We start from the raw sequence: 15,049 nt of genomic DNA, 5'->3' as shown, positions 1-15,049 counted from the left end.
GACCTGGCTTATCTTGAAGGGCTGACACTATTTGAAAACATTCTGGCTCCATCAGGCCCTGGGGTAGGCCTTCTTGATTCCTCCTCACTGTGGAGGCTGGTGGCTCCAGTTAACCCACTGTCACAGGAAAGTGATTGGTGCACAATAAGGAACTGGTAGAAAAATCCCCCCAAACCAGATCATGTCTCATCTGTCCCAATGTGAAGACTAGATCCAGTATGTGGCCAAATATGTAGATTGGACTGGTAATGGCCTGGCACGTGCTCCTGGTCATCATGACAGCTATAAATTCCTGAGCTGCCTCCAACCCCAGAAATGGGGCATTGAAACCACCCCAAATCATCACCAAATCTTCTATTTGTACCTGGTTTTCAACTTTGAGGTGCATTCCCATTTTTGTCATTATCAAAGATTTAGAACTTTGAAAGGAAAGTCGCAGCTGCAGTTACCAGGATACTGATCCCCACTCCCATGGGGAGTGCAGCCCATGGTAGGTTGCTTAACCTAAATAATACAATGACTCTAATGGAAATTAGACATTTACCAGCAATATTATATCATTGGTGGCAGCACAACATGCATTTGCCAAGGAGATGAATATTTCCTCAGCTTAAGACACAGCTGTCGAAACAACTCTTAATCAATGGAATTCAGGCTGTTGAGCTAGTTGAAGTTGTTGGGATCCAACACTTTGAAGCCTCCATCTGTTTAGCTGAATAAATCCTTAGTGTGGGTGAACAAGGTATTACCTGACTGTACATTTTCTTTCAAAGTGCTGATTTATCATCAAAGAGTTAATCCTTCTTCAGAAATACATACTTCAGATAGATCCGGTACAGGGTCAGTTTGTTTTATAACAATTCACAGCTTTTAAGAAACTCTTCTCAGGTTTTCATTTGGTCCTTTTTCCAGGATGTCAGGCAGTTTATTACTGAAAGAAAAAAGAAATAGGTGAGACAAATCAGATCAGCAAAATGTTATAATAATGGTTAATTAAACCTCTGATTTCCTGCTTTATCAGTGAAAAAAGGAACACCTATTCTCCAAGGCCTGCATCTCATAGTTCAAAGGGGCAGACCTCAACAAATGAAGTGGAAATTCAATTCACTTCCATTTATGTGCCCTGCTTTATTCCGTACTAATGCTTTTATCATTTGTAGAAAAGAAAAGAACGTTATTTCCTCTGTCACTTGCCTTTATGGTTTTATTTTATTTGCTTCTAAATTTGTGTGTTAAAAGAAAATCTCGCTTTCTGATCACTAGCACCCTCTGATAAAAGATTTCCTGTACTTATTTATTTATTTATTTATTTATCACATTTCGTCACCGCCCAGCTCCCCCCAAAGAGGGACTCTTTTTTAGCTTTCTGATTAAATTTCTTTAATTTGACATGGTTGCATTTTAACCACTTTTTGAGCCATATAAAAGGCAATTTAGTTCTGATCCAGGCTGAGTTTTGTTTCCTATGAAACACCATTGTTCATCTGTGGATTTTCATCTCTCTGAATGGATAATGTTAATCAGTAGATTCTGCTATCCTTGCTACCTTTTTGTCTATCTTTTATTCTAAGAAACTAAGTGGAAATTACATTTGCAAGGGAGGAAATGAAATAATTGTAGACCCAAGGTCTCCCAGAATGTGTGGTGGATTGACCGTGAAAAGGATCTTGTGTTGACTGTCATAGTTGTTAGATACAGTAAAAGCAGACATGATGTTTACAGGCTGCCCATTCAGCAGCAGCCGAAAAAGAACTTCTGGGGTTTAACTACTTTCCAAAAATTAAAAAAAAATGTCATAATCCATACCTTTTGAAATGACAACATTATAATGTTGGGGTTGCCTAATCATACTCAAGTACTATATAAATGTCTAAGTTTACACCTGATCCTGTAGTGGTTTCTGAAATATTACAAAAGCTCTTACACTGAACCTTTCTTCAGTATTAATGAAAATGAAATTGTTATGGCAAAAGATTCATTAGGTAATGGCTATACAAACTGATTTCTGCTTTTTTTTATTCTCTGACTTGCTTGCCTCCTTTATATACAATTGTCACCTCCTAAAGCTGGCCAATTAAATCAAGAACAAAAGAAAGGCTGGCCTTTAGGATCATAATCCCAAAATGTATGATACAAGAGACAGGGAGGAGAGAGAGAGGGAGAGGGAGAGAAAGAGAGAGAGAGAGAAAAAATGGTCCTTCAAGGGCAGAAAGGAGCTGTAAGCCATATGCTAGCATTGTATGTAGTGAGGTTGCACTGCTATTTTGGATCAGGAGCTTTTGATTGAATACGAATTGGTAGCTCTTGCTCCTTTTGACAATAAATTACACCAGAGTGTTCTGTTCTTCAGCTCTCTAATTCCAAAGTCTGCTTAATAGGCTCTGAAGGTTCATTCTGGGAGGTTTGAGTAAAGCAAGTTTCTTGCAGACTTTCCTTCTTTAATAACTATAATGGCCCAGCATAGTCTCTTTCTTGGCATGATGATGGTTTTTATGAGAGGCAAGGCAAGTAGTTTCCCAGGGATCCATGATCTCCTTTTGGATGGATAAAGCTGGAATGTGCTGCCATGAGTTCCCCACTTCCAGGACAATTGGGTGTGCTGCTCAGTGATGACCATAGTGATGACCATAGAAGGGACCATAGAAATTTCCATTGAATGGAACAACATTTATTTTATATGTGAAAAATTCCAAGTTCCTACATTTCCAGTGAAAGCATCTCAGGTGATGGGGCTAGAAAAAGTATTATTTTTAAATCATGCAGTGTAATTGCTGATAAGAAATGGTGAGTCACCAGTTCAACTCCTTGCATTTCCTTACTTTTACATGGTGGAACATAATATGAACAACTCCTCAAAGGTCCACAGATTCGTAGAATCTTAATATGTAATGCCCATCATACTCTTCCATGATTGAGGGTTTGCAACAGGTTGTGGATTTATGCCAGTTTGATTTAAAGGAACCACCAGCATAAAACATCTGTACCCTGTAATATTATACAAATTACACATAATGATGTCTGTGTTAACTTTTGAAGTAAATAATTTAAAATTAAAGCTTTGTCGTTGTCATTAAATCAGGGAGTTCCATTTTAAAAAACTAGCTTTGCCTATGTTCTTAGATCACTTAAGGATCCTTGGCTGATCTGAAAACATAGGCAAAGCTAATTTTTACATCTGAACATCAGTTTACATCTGAACATCAATAGTATTCCCTGAAGGAAGGTGGCTAATTCAATGTGCAAGTTGCTTAGGGTAGAGAAAAATGTTACTTCTAAAATGTTTCACAATATGAACATGAGAAAAAAAGACTTTAACTTGTTTTGTAGCTAGTTAAACAGAGAATGTTGCTTTTGTGAGTTGTTACTTTCTTGTACAAATGGGCAGAGATGTTTCATTAAACTGTAATGTCTCTGTTTTGGCACAGCTGATGTGCAATAAATATACATTATTCGGTGGCACTTCAAAAGTTTGTTATAATGTATAACAGCAACAAGCAAATCCTTTCCCACAATAGGATAGAATTTCCTTTTTAACAAAACTTGAGTCAGGCTTTGCGGCAGATTGTTCAACAAAGCATTGCCCTACACTGAGGTCTTCTTGTTATATGATTCCTTTTTTCTTTCTTTCTTTCTTTCTTTTTTTTTGTGGTTGTTTTACATTAAAGATGAGTTGGCAGATGGAAAGTAGTACCCCACCTCATGAGCCAGAGTCCTATTCTACATTGCAACAGCTGCTCTTTAAAACCAAAGGAAAAAAGAACAAAACAACTATGTGTTTACTAAAACACATAGAAACACAATATATAGGGCTGTTCTAATTCAGTGTGATTAAAGAATGCAATGTATAGCAAAAGCTAATGCAAAGACTAGTCAGATTTAATGGCAGTCTTCTGCCCTTATGCAGACTTAAATCCAATAAAAGTGATAGGATTACTATATTACAGCATGGGATTAAATAGCAACATGCTGTCATTTCAGAAAGGCTGATGATGAACACCCTTCTTTATTATTCCTGTGGTAATAAGCCATTTTTTGCCTGACAAGGGGTAAGCCTTGTTCCAAAAAAGATAGAGGTGTCACCATGAATCTGTGGAATCTTCTCTCTGGTGTTTTTAAAAGGAAGAGTGAATGAGCACCTTGCATACTGGGTTCCCTTGTGGGAAGAGGGTGTCTCTATGGCATTGATGCAAGGTAGAAACATATAAAGGGTAAGTAAACAAGAGTGTTGAAATTCTACCAGATTCTGTATTACTAAGGGCAGGGTAGCAGAGAAAATTGAAAATATGCAGTGTTGAACTGAAATAAGCACTCTGCGCATTCTCATTCTTTGGAAATCTCTAAACAAACCAAGAGGAAATTGTTCATGTTCCACCCCAGGTGTCTACCAGATCTACCAGCAATTAAGTTGACTTCCTTCTTAATAGAACTATGAGACAGAAACGGTCTGCTGCTTTCTAAGCAACAGGCCTGAAGAAATCTTTTGCCATACCATCCGTTCTTCCTGCCAAGGTCAGCGTAATGCTTCTGTACAGTTTTAATGGCCTTGGAGGACACTGATTGTATTATTTTTGTTTGTAAAAAGCATATTCTAAAGTATTCCTTCAGTTTGAAGACAAGAGTGAACACACTTAAAAATTCACTCATGTACCAAATGTGTAAAAATGTTGCAAGTTATCTCAACTTCTTAAAAGGCAGTCATAGCTACATTGATCCATAAAAATGGCCATGCTATTCAACTTGGTTTCAGTTATGATTCCTATATGCAAAGGAGGAGGTTTGAGACAGAAAGACTAAAAGAAAATAGGAGTAAGTTTTGATATTTAATAAAGAAGTCTCATCTCTGAAATCCATCCACAGCCATGAAAGTTCTCTTGGACTAACCCTTATCTCTCAGCTCAGCCTATCTCACAGGGTGGTTATTGGGAAAAAATTAGGCAGAATAAATGATAAGTATTAACAATTATATGATTATTTTATCTGGAGTAAATTAAGACAATTCATGGCATTTTTCAAAAATGGAAGAAGGGTATCTACCTCTTCTTCCTTTTTCCTCAGGATTTAGTAAACAATTCCATATAGTAAAGGACTCAGTTAACAGAGTAAATGGCATACAGGGTAAGGCTTAATCTGATGATTTTATACAATTAAAGGATTTTCTCTCCTTCCCTCAGCTGTAATCTTAGCACTACTGAATTATCTACTGACACTGCAGGAAACAGCCCAGTCTGAGAGACACCACTACAAAGGTTTTCCATCTGGAGCCTCCACATGGACCATTAGGCTTAACAACAAATTAGAAAGATACAACAGGATGTTCTGGAAGTTTAGAATCTTCACTTTTAAAAACCTGCCCTTTGGACAGCAAAGGAAGTGAAGTGAATGCATTTGGATACAGCAAAAAGAAGCTTTAAAACTGGGCAATGTCAGAGACATACTGTACCTCTATGCTTTCTTGTTCAAGTGACCTTGGAATAAGAATTCCCAAGACTATTTCGTCAAGCGAAGGTACTGAACAAGCATTCTGATGCTGGTGTCCCCTTCCAGGCCTATAGCTGGATTGTCATCCAGCTCTTAGCACAGCAGGAGCCATTGGCAGTATGCAATTTGTATAATGTGGGGCATCAGTGATATGCAGACACAGTTACTTGGAACAAGCATGGCATCACTGGGATGGGACGATGGGAGTCTTATTTGTGGCTGCCTGGTTACCATTTGAATTACCCCGGAGCTTACAGTTAGTAATATCCTGTTGGGTTAGGCATATTGGAGATGACTGAAATGAGGTTTCATTCCAGTGTTATCTTCGTGAGGAAATCTATGTACCCTAGTCCCTATATCCTGCTGGAATCCAGAAATAGGAAGCAAATCTCCTTTTCCCCGATGGCAGTGACTGAAGACACTGCCTGTTTTGGCATTCCCAGACAAAAGCAGGGGAGCCACAGATTCTACTACTGCCAAGGAGTGCAGTAGTTAACTGTTCAAGAAGTAACAATTTGACTTTTTAAGGCAACAGAACTTTACTTACCACGACAGTGAATACATGGTAGGTAGAGCTGCCTATGTGATCATTTGTAGCAATAGAGTGCAGCAGATTGAAAGAGAATTCACCGTTTCCCTTCCCCTTGGTTTCCAAGTAAAAATAGCTTATAGAAGTAGCTTTTTTAACATAAAAACCATCATTTTAATTTGGCCCAATACTTAATCTGGAGCGGCACAGTGCAGTTTAACACCACTGAGACTATTATGGAAAGAATTAAGAACTGACTGAAACTCGCCCTGATCCAATTTTGTTCAAATCCTATTCATTGTAATAAGGCTTCATAGGGTAGTTGTGCTTTGTTGCTCTGTTACAGAATTTGGAAATCTGTTTTGCACAACAATAATAACTGTGCCAAATTTCAGTTCAAGATACAGTGTAATAAAACAGCAGTAAAGTCCTTGGACAGATTTTATGATTTTTAACAATATTATTACCTCAATAAATAACAGCGGTTTTGTAAAATATATGTATTTGTGAGGAAGAAGCACTGAAGAAACCCTGAGTGGCAATTTCTGATTTTGTGCTGGAACAAACAACTTCTTAATCACTGGAGTTTGCCATTAAACTGTGTTCTATTGACAGACTTTCATCTCCCATTTTCCTGTCCTTGAAGGTGATAAATATGATTGCTCCGTTATCCATTTTTATTTTAAATGACAGAGGCTTCACAGACTTTGGCTGTGTGTCAGCTGTTGGATGACTGCCATCCACTAATGCAGGCCTCCCATGGAGAGCCCAGTGAAGAATTAGACTCTGATTCACTCGATTGTGTTAAATAGTCCAGCTGTTGAGATTTGAAAGATAGTTACCTCCAAAGTGAAATAAAAAGGACCTTGGCATTTATGGCTTTGTCCATTTTGATAGTGTTGGGGCAATCAGCATTTTGGAGGTAGCATTTTCTAAAATAACTGCCTTGTCGTCATGTCATTTCCAAACTTTCATTCACCACAACATTAAACATATTTGCCTTTCCATTTTCAGGCGAAAAACAAAAAACAAGGCTGAATGCTCCACACAAATTGAGTCTGAACAATCACAGACTGGAAATGCTAACTGGACCTGTCAGAGGCCAGTTTCTGAACTAATTAGTCTCACACTCCAGTGTTTGATGGCAGGGTATATAGTTTAAATTATGAATATTACTGAAGAGAAGCAACACTTTTGCTGTTCATAAAATTCTCATTTTTATTGAAGAAACTTGGCCCTGTAAGATAGAATTCTCATGGAGGACAGCAGGACTTCACTTAGCATGACAGACCACAAGATTTTATTGTTCTAAGCGAATAATAACGCATCGTTTTTATTCTACCTGGCTTGTGGAACAACTGCCAAAAATCCTTGTATTTTCAGTATTTGTACTTTACTACTGTATTATATAATGTAGCCCATAAGATGGTCAAATAATCTGTTTGGATCTTCAAAATAGAATTGCAAATTAACTGATGTTTTTATGATTCTTACTATATTTATAATTTTGTCATAGGGTAGGCAAATAATGCTTACATGTCTGCAAGCCAGGACATATTTGGCTATTAAGTATTCTTAAGTTCAAGAAAGAATTCTCAGACCACCTTCCAAGATAGAACAGACAATAAACAATACATTTAAAGTTCACAATAGTAACCCAGCTGAAACAATCACTAAAGCAGATAATATTCACACTATAGAAAGAAAGCTAATAAACCTAGGAAAATAAACATTCTCACCTGGCACCAAAAGTTAGCAGAGAGGCATTTTTTTCTGGAGGGAAAGTTTCACAGTTGGGTTGTCCAAGCAGACAAATGCCTTGCTTCATCACTTGCCTGACTGGTTGGTTGGATCCTATGAATGGCCTCCAAAGCAGATCTTAATGGACAGATAGTTTGATATGGATGGAGGTAGTCCCTGAGGTCTGGTCTCCCAGCCTATTCAATTAGGTCTCAGCACTATATACCAGGTGTGATTGGCCTTCATTCTCATTCATGATATGAATGATTGGTACCTTATTCTGGCATTTAACAACATCATCATCAGAATTATAACAGATTCTTGGAATCTGAGGTTAGAGAAAGAATGAGCACTCATATTCCTGGCACTATCTCTCCTCTTTATGTGCTTCATCCAGTTCCATTACCTTATACTCTTCTGCCCAAAATGTCATAATGGTCCAATGAACCCCTGTGGTTTATGTATTTATTTAGTGTTTGCATATACTGTATAAATGTCGAGTGTGTTTCTATAAAATTAAATACAGGACAGGTAAGGTTAATATAGATGTAACATATTTACATAGGGAAAATTTTCAGCATACATTGTACTGGCTTTATATATGATAACTGCCACCAAGGTACTTCATGCTTTGTACTGGAAATTGTATTTAATTCCTTCAATAGAAGAATGGCAGCTTAAATTATGGAAGTGCACATCAATGTCCCAAACAGCTTCATATATGAAACACTTCCTAAGCTTCAAGTTAATCTGGAAACCATTTGTATACCATTTATATAAAGTTCTGAATATGGCTGCTGCCATATCCAAGGTTTGGGTTCTCTTAAAAGAAGGGTTCTAAATTCTTTAATTACGATTGTTTGTGTTTTATTACACAGATCTCTCAGCTAATTAAAATTGACTAATACTCAAATGCAACAGTTTTTAATATGCTAAAGTGTTAAACTGTGATGAAACAATTTTTATATTTAAGTTAAGTCATAAAGTGAGATGTTTCTTCTGAAAAAAAGTGGCATGAAAATGTTTCAAATAAATAAATAAATAAAACTATTGCACCAAAAAAGAGACAGAGGCAATAGTCAGCAGCCAAATATTTCAGCAACATACCAACTAATGGCCCCTCCCCTCTTAAAAAATGCATGAACTTGCCCATAAATGCATAGACTCACCCAGCGTTGCTCTTTGAGGGAGCTGGGTGGTGATGAACTTTGAAATATACATACATACATACATACATACATACATACAAATAAATAGGAAGACTTTCATGTTTTTAAATTCAGGAAGCGGTAGTTTCTTAAGTGCTCAAATAGAAGGTAATAAGCCACCTTGGAAGCAGTGTATATATTACAGGGTTTCTCAACCAGGGATCTGTGGAACCCTAAGGTTCTGCAATAGGTCACTAGGGGTTCCCTGGAGGATCATGATTTATTTAAAAAATTATTTCAAATTCGGGCAACCTCATATTAAGGAGGTAATTTTCATTCTCTATTTTTAGTTTAAGAACCCTGTTAATGCATATATACAGGCCTACACATGAAATGAATGCAGTAATTTTTTAACTTCTGGCCTATATTTGAGCCTGAATGTGCAGGGGTTCCCCAAGGCCTGAAAAATATTGCAAGGGTTCCTCCAGGGTCAAAAGGTTGAGAAAGGCTGATGAAGGAATGTGGCAACAATTACATTTGAATAAACATATACACTTAAGTTTTTGTATAAGACAGCAGAACCAATCAATTACTATTCATACCTGGAATCCATAGGTGTAATTTTTCAACCCATTCTACATGGTTTTGAGTAGTGGACATTCATGACAGGCCTCTGGCTTTTAAGAACTTGTAATTTGCATGAATTGGAGGGTCCTTTCATGTCCATCTCTATTTGGTTTTATTGAAGTAGATCAGAATCATTTTCCTGATTAGGTTGCAGTATTTTTTAAGAAATATCTTCAACCATATAAACTTCCCATTTATTAATAATCACTGAAGAAGGTTGACTCTGAATGGGGGCAGCAAATTAAAACTTCGTCACTTTTGTCTCCTGTAATCTGGAGGATTGAGGTAATGTGTATGTAGAAATGCATCCTTAATGCTATAATTCATCACTAAGGTAATTTAGCCATGGGGTAAAAGAAAAATATGTTTATAAGTAAATGTTTTCTTTTCAGTAAGAGACTGTTAAATCTCCCATTTTTGGTTATTGATTTGTTAGATAATGTATATGTTCCAAAATTTTACTTCTACTTACTCCTTTTTCGAAAATTATTTTAATTTATCATTTTCCTGTATCAAATACAGATGGGGATTATTTATAATCAGTTGGAATAATAAAGTCTTCAGAGGAGCTAATTTCATAAAGGAATATGAACTATTTAGATTACATTTGGCTGGGGCACCAGGACAAATGGCAATTAACTGAATACCACCAGTTTTAGTCCAGCCATCTTTAAATTCACATTATAACCAGTAATGCTGCCAACTCTTGGACAATATTACTTACTATATTTGCATACTACTTACTTGCCTTTTACTAAGAGGAAATTCATAAGTATACTTGTACTATCTTTGTTAGGTTCTACGAAAAAATGACCACTAAGATGGTTGGTTGTATCCACTGGTTTTATTTACAGGAAGTAGAGCTAGCTATTGAATGGTTAAACTTTGTTGTAAATTTGCATCCTCTCACTAAACTATCACTTCTTATATTGTGTTAATAAATATTTGAGATAGTGTTAACATTCTGTTCAGTTTGGCAACTTAGATAAATTGTGTGAGAAGGCCAAATTACTGTAGACTATGCTCTATGAAAAACAGGTTCATAAACTGTGATAGTATATCAAACACATGTTAAGACCAGAACCAACGGATTGATTGTCCTTTATCTTAAAAAATTCACAACTAAAATATAATATTCCCTTATTATTATTATTATTTTATTTGCCTTTTAGGTCATCCAGCAATGCAGGGATTAAAAACAAGGTTGTTGATGCAGAAAAGCAAGCCGAATTCATGGTACTATTCAATCCAGAGAAAGCCAAAGAACAAATGCCTAAAGTTATGGATCAAGGCAAGATAACTAAAGATAAAGGTCAACAGCTTCATAAAGATACTAGTACCAAGAAAACAAAAGAGAGTGACAGCTCTCTCTGCTAATTGATGTGCTAAAAGGCATTGACTGTTTCTGGATCTCTCTTTCAATGATCATCAGTTGTTTTGTTTATGAATATGGGAAAGGGCTATATTTTGTACCCTTAATGTGTTTATACTGAATCCAAAGGCTTACTTCAGACCTCTTTCTCCTTTTTTTTTGTTCTATGATGTTCAGTTACTAGATATGCAAAATGTTAAGATTTATTTGAATAACATTATTTTATATTAGTACTTTATTTATAGCTTACCCAAAGCCTGCTAAAACTAATTTAAATCAGTAAAACAAGACTTAATTAGAAATCCATGACATGCTCTTATACGACTGACAACCACAAATCAGTGTTTAGTGAATAGAAGACACAATCTATCAGCGTCATTCTTTAAAATTTTATTAAAATTCGGGGTCTGCCGCTATTAACTAAAAAAATTGGTGTGGTGTGGCATAGTTACCAAGTAGTAGATTCTACTAAAGTTGAAGGAAATTTTGAATAAACAATATTAGAACTGCATAAAAGTCCAAACAAATTATCAGTGACTAGCAAACTCTACCCTCTGCTTGACTCAGTTCTCCAGAAGAGGTTAATGTTCAGTACAATTCCTATCCCATGATGATGATGATGATAACAAAAACAAGCTTCTTCCTCTGAGCAATAACAGGATAAAAGTAGATCAGTTCTAAAACAGTCCTATATTTTTGGCCAGTTTGAGGAAGAGGGCTTTTATCCTTTGTATCTAAAGCTTCTCCTATGTATCCCCTGCTTAACCACATCAAGTCCTTCTGGGAGGGCTTGCCAACTGTTGGATTTCTAAGCCATGCAAGAAAGAAGGGAGAATTGTTCCAGAGGTCATAGAATGATTGCAAGCATTTTAATAAATGTATTTTGGCATTCAGGAAGAGCAGTACTTTGAAAAATAAAAATTGTTCTGTGATCTTTATATACAAATATGCTGTAGCAGAGAGCATAATAACGGAGACATTCTCTTGTATGAGAGACAGAAGAGAATGCCTTGTCTAAGAGGTGCCTATCTTCTATCTGGGTATATTGTAACTTCTCACATTAGGGCACTTTTTAAATAATAATTAATATATCCAATTAATTGACTTACAGAAGTAAATTCATGGACTTCAATGGGCCCTAATCCTAAATAATCTGGCATAGGATTTCAGGTTACATATTATAGGCAGAATGAAACAGGTATACTTTGTTTTGCTCAATGTCTGTTGATTTACAGGAGCTTATTAAGTGGATTAATAAGACCTATATAATTATTTGTTCGATATAGTTCAAGTGCCTTCTCCTTCCTGGAATTTGACAACTGTGAATCATTACTTTGTCTACCTTGACTCATAGCTGACTATGGAATAGAAAGATGTGGTGAGGCCCTAATCTCTTCCACATTCTATGCCATTGAGCAAATCAGATTAGACTCAGAGCTATTACGGAAAGTCCCAAGGAAACGGTGGCAATATGGACTTGGCTTCCCCCCAGCTATTATTTACTTAAATTATTTCATATTAGGACTATATATCTTTCACAACTATAATATCTATAATATGTTGAATATGTCATCTAGAATATGTTGAAAACATGCAACTTAATAGTTCTACTTTATAACAGGTTCTTGTTAGCAGTGTCACCTTGAATATTTATTCTTAAAAGTTATTCCAATCATCAGCCTAGACAATGTTGTCCTAGACAATGTGAAATGAAGGTGTATTTCACTGGTTTTGTAGTAGCAAAACCACTACTTCTAATTCATTCAATTTTTATTATGGTCACTAAACAGCACAAAGCAAATAACAGGCATAACAAACATGACACTGTGAGAACACATCTCACCGTCTATCACAGTATCCTTAATGCCTTCTTAACTCAGACACTTGTTTTCCTGAGCCTATGCAGGTACTGAACAAGTCCTGAAAAAGGCAAAATATTAAGGAGCAGCCATAGGTACAGGAGGGAGCCTCTGCCAGTTCTGAAGCACTCTTACCCACTTCAGATCCAAATACTGTATATCTCTAGTTTAAAATAGATTAAGTATGTGAGCACAAAACAAAATATGAGTCTTCTGTAGGAGACAGCAGGATGTGGTAGAGAAAGACAGCAGCAGAGGGACAGCAGCAGAATGTGGGGAATGAAGGGACAGCATGAAATCCTGAATCACAGTTTCATAACTATGAGCTAGGCTTTATATTAGCACACTAGGGAAGGTATAAATGGAATTAGGTCAGGTGCTTAATAAAACTGAGAAAACTTTAGATCTTTTTATATGCAAGATAGTTATCTTCTATAATATACTTCTCCTAAGACTCTAGACACATTTTTTGAGTTAATCAACGCTTAACTTCAACCAGATAAGGCCTCTTCTATGGAAAGTAGCAGGCATCATAGAACTATGCAATTTATATGGCATTTCAGAGTAGCTGAAATATTTCTCTCTTTTTAGAAAAATAGTGACTCTGATTGTTTGGCTGGGAAGGCAGGCATGGAGAAAGGTTTATGTGTATGTGTATATATACTGTATATGCACAGTTTATGTATATGTAGTTTCTTGCACATTTGTCTTCCTGCCTTTTATACAGTCTAGAGCAGTGTTTCTCAACATTGGCCACTTTAAGATGGGTGGAATTCAATTCCCCAAATTCCCTAGCCAGCTCTGAATTCTGGGAATTGAAATCCACCCATCTTAAAGTGGCCAAGGTTGAGAAACACTGCTCTACAGCTTGTATCCAGTTTCAGAAAGAATGCTATAAATACGTCTTTAATACTGGACTCAATATTCAGTAGTATTCTTTGGTTGGTACTGACCTGAGACTAAAATCTAGGTTTTTTTATATGAATTCTATGCACAGTTTCTGAGGTCTACACCAATTTCTTGCAATCAGAAATTAATCCTGTTTTACAATTTTGACACAACTTGAGAAGATTACATGCCATCTATTCCTTATGTGTTTGTGATTACTGTTTCTAACTAAACAGACTGCCAGTTATATCTTGCTGATTTTGTCAAGTTTTTCCCAGCAATATAAGAGTTGCTATTTGAGATGGCATACTCAGACAGTGATGTTTGATTTGAATCCTTGTACATGGCCAAGTTCAGAGTACTCTTGTCTGGGATTGATTTCATATTGTCAGATAACTCCATCCTAAGTAGTTATGTATATGTGTTGTATGTTTGTGTCTGTGCATGTGTGTATGTATTGGTGCCTTGCTCTGTTTCTACAGTCTTAATGTTAAAATATATCAGTAATACATCTCCACATGGTGACCAGCAGAAGTAATTTCTGCATCCTGCTTCAGGGTGTGGTATGGAGGGTATGCAATGTGCATTGGCCAAATGATGTTTACCTGTCCATCAGTAGGATCTCTGAGCATAGTCAGTGGGTTTCCCAAGCACATCAGATGCATTAAACATGTCACCATATGGAATGCAGTGTATTCAAGAAATATACCGAGTATCTCATTGACTACATTTGGTCATCATTCATTTTTCTAATAGAAACATTGATAAACATGCAACAGGCCATCTTGAGTGCAAATTCACAGTTTACTCATATTTCTAAAACTATACATTTACAATATAATGGACAATTGTGATGAAACTTCAGCAATTTGCAATTTAATATTGGTTTGAACTTGAGTGCATTGTTAAGACCTTTCTGATAGGAGGTAGTGATTAGTAGTTAGGATTAAGGCTGAATCTAATTTATTTACTTGACTTGATACGTACATGTTTAATGCTTGTCTGAAAAAGCAAACCATAAAGCTTTCTATGGACTTCATTTGGAGGTAAATTCCACCAAAATCAGTTGGGCTTATTCCTGAATAGATATGGATAGGATTGCATTGTTAATGTAGTAGTTCTAGCTTTCTTATTCTTCCTTTTTTTGGTTGCCTGATCTGATCAGTGAATTAATAATTTGTAAATATGGGGAAACATGTTTTTTTTCCTGATTTTGCATTTATATCAGTTATTAGATTGAATTTAATATGACAATTTCTTTATTTTTTTAATTATTATTGAAGATACAAACATTTCAGAAAAGACATTTCTTCTTGAACTGTTGTTATAGTATGAAATAAATTATTCTTTTTATGCTGCTTATTAAAAATGTCCTGTTTCCCAAATATTGTGATTTGTTGTTTCTAGA

General features: G+C 36.1%; 1 protein-coding gene across 1 annotated transcript in view; it reads left to right on the top strand.

Moving 5' to 3' along the window:
* SHTN1 (shootin 1) overlaps window positions 1-14,928 on the top strand; it is a 97,884-nt gene extending 82,956 nt beyond the window's left edge. Inside the window, exon 17 of the mRNA XM_063307213.1 lies at window positions 10,695-14,928. Coding sequence (XP_063163283.1) covers window positions 10,695-10,899 — 205 coding nt within the window. The 3' untranslated portion in view covers window positions 10,900-14,928. The remainder of the gene's footprint in view (window positions 1-10,694) is intronic.
* Window positions 14,929-15,049: the final 121 nt, after the last annotated feature.

The sequence above is a fragment of the Candoia aspera genome, chromosome 6 (genome assembly GCF_035149785.1).
Source record: "Candoia aspera isolate rCanAsp1 chromosome 6, rCanAsp1.hap2, whole genome shotgun sequence".
NCBI lineage: Eukaryota > Metazoa > Chordata > Lepidosauria > Squamata > Boidae > Candoia > Candoia aspera.
Note: the sequence above shows the minus strand (reverse complement) of the source record. Positions and strands in the feature narration are given on the sequence as shown.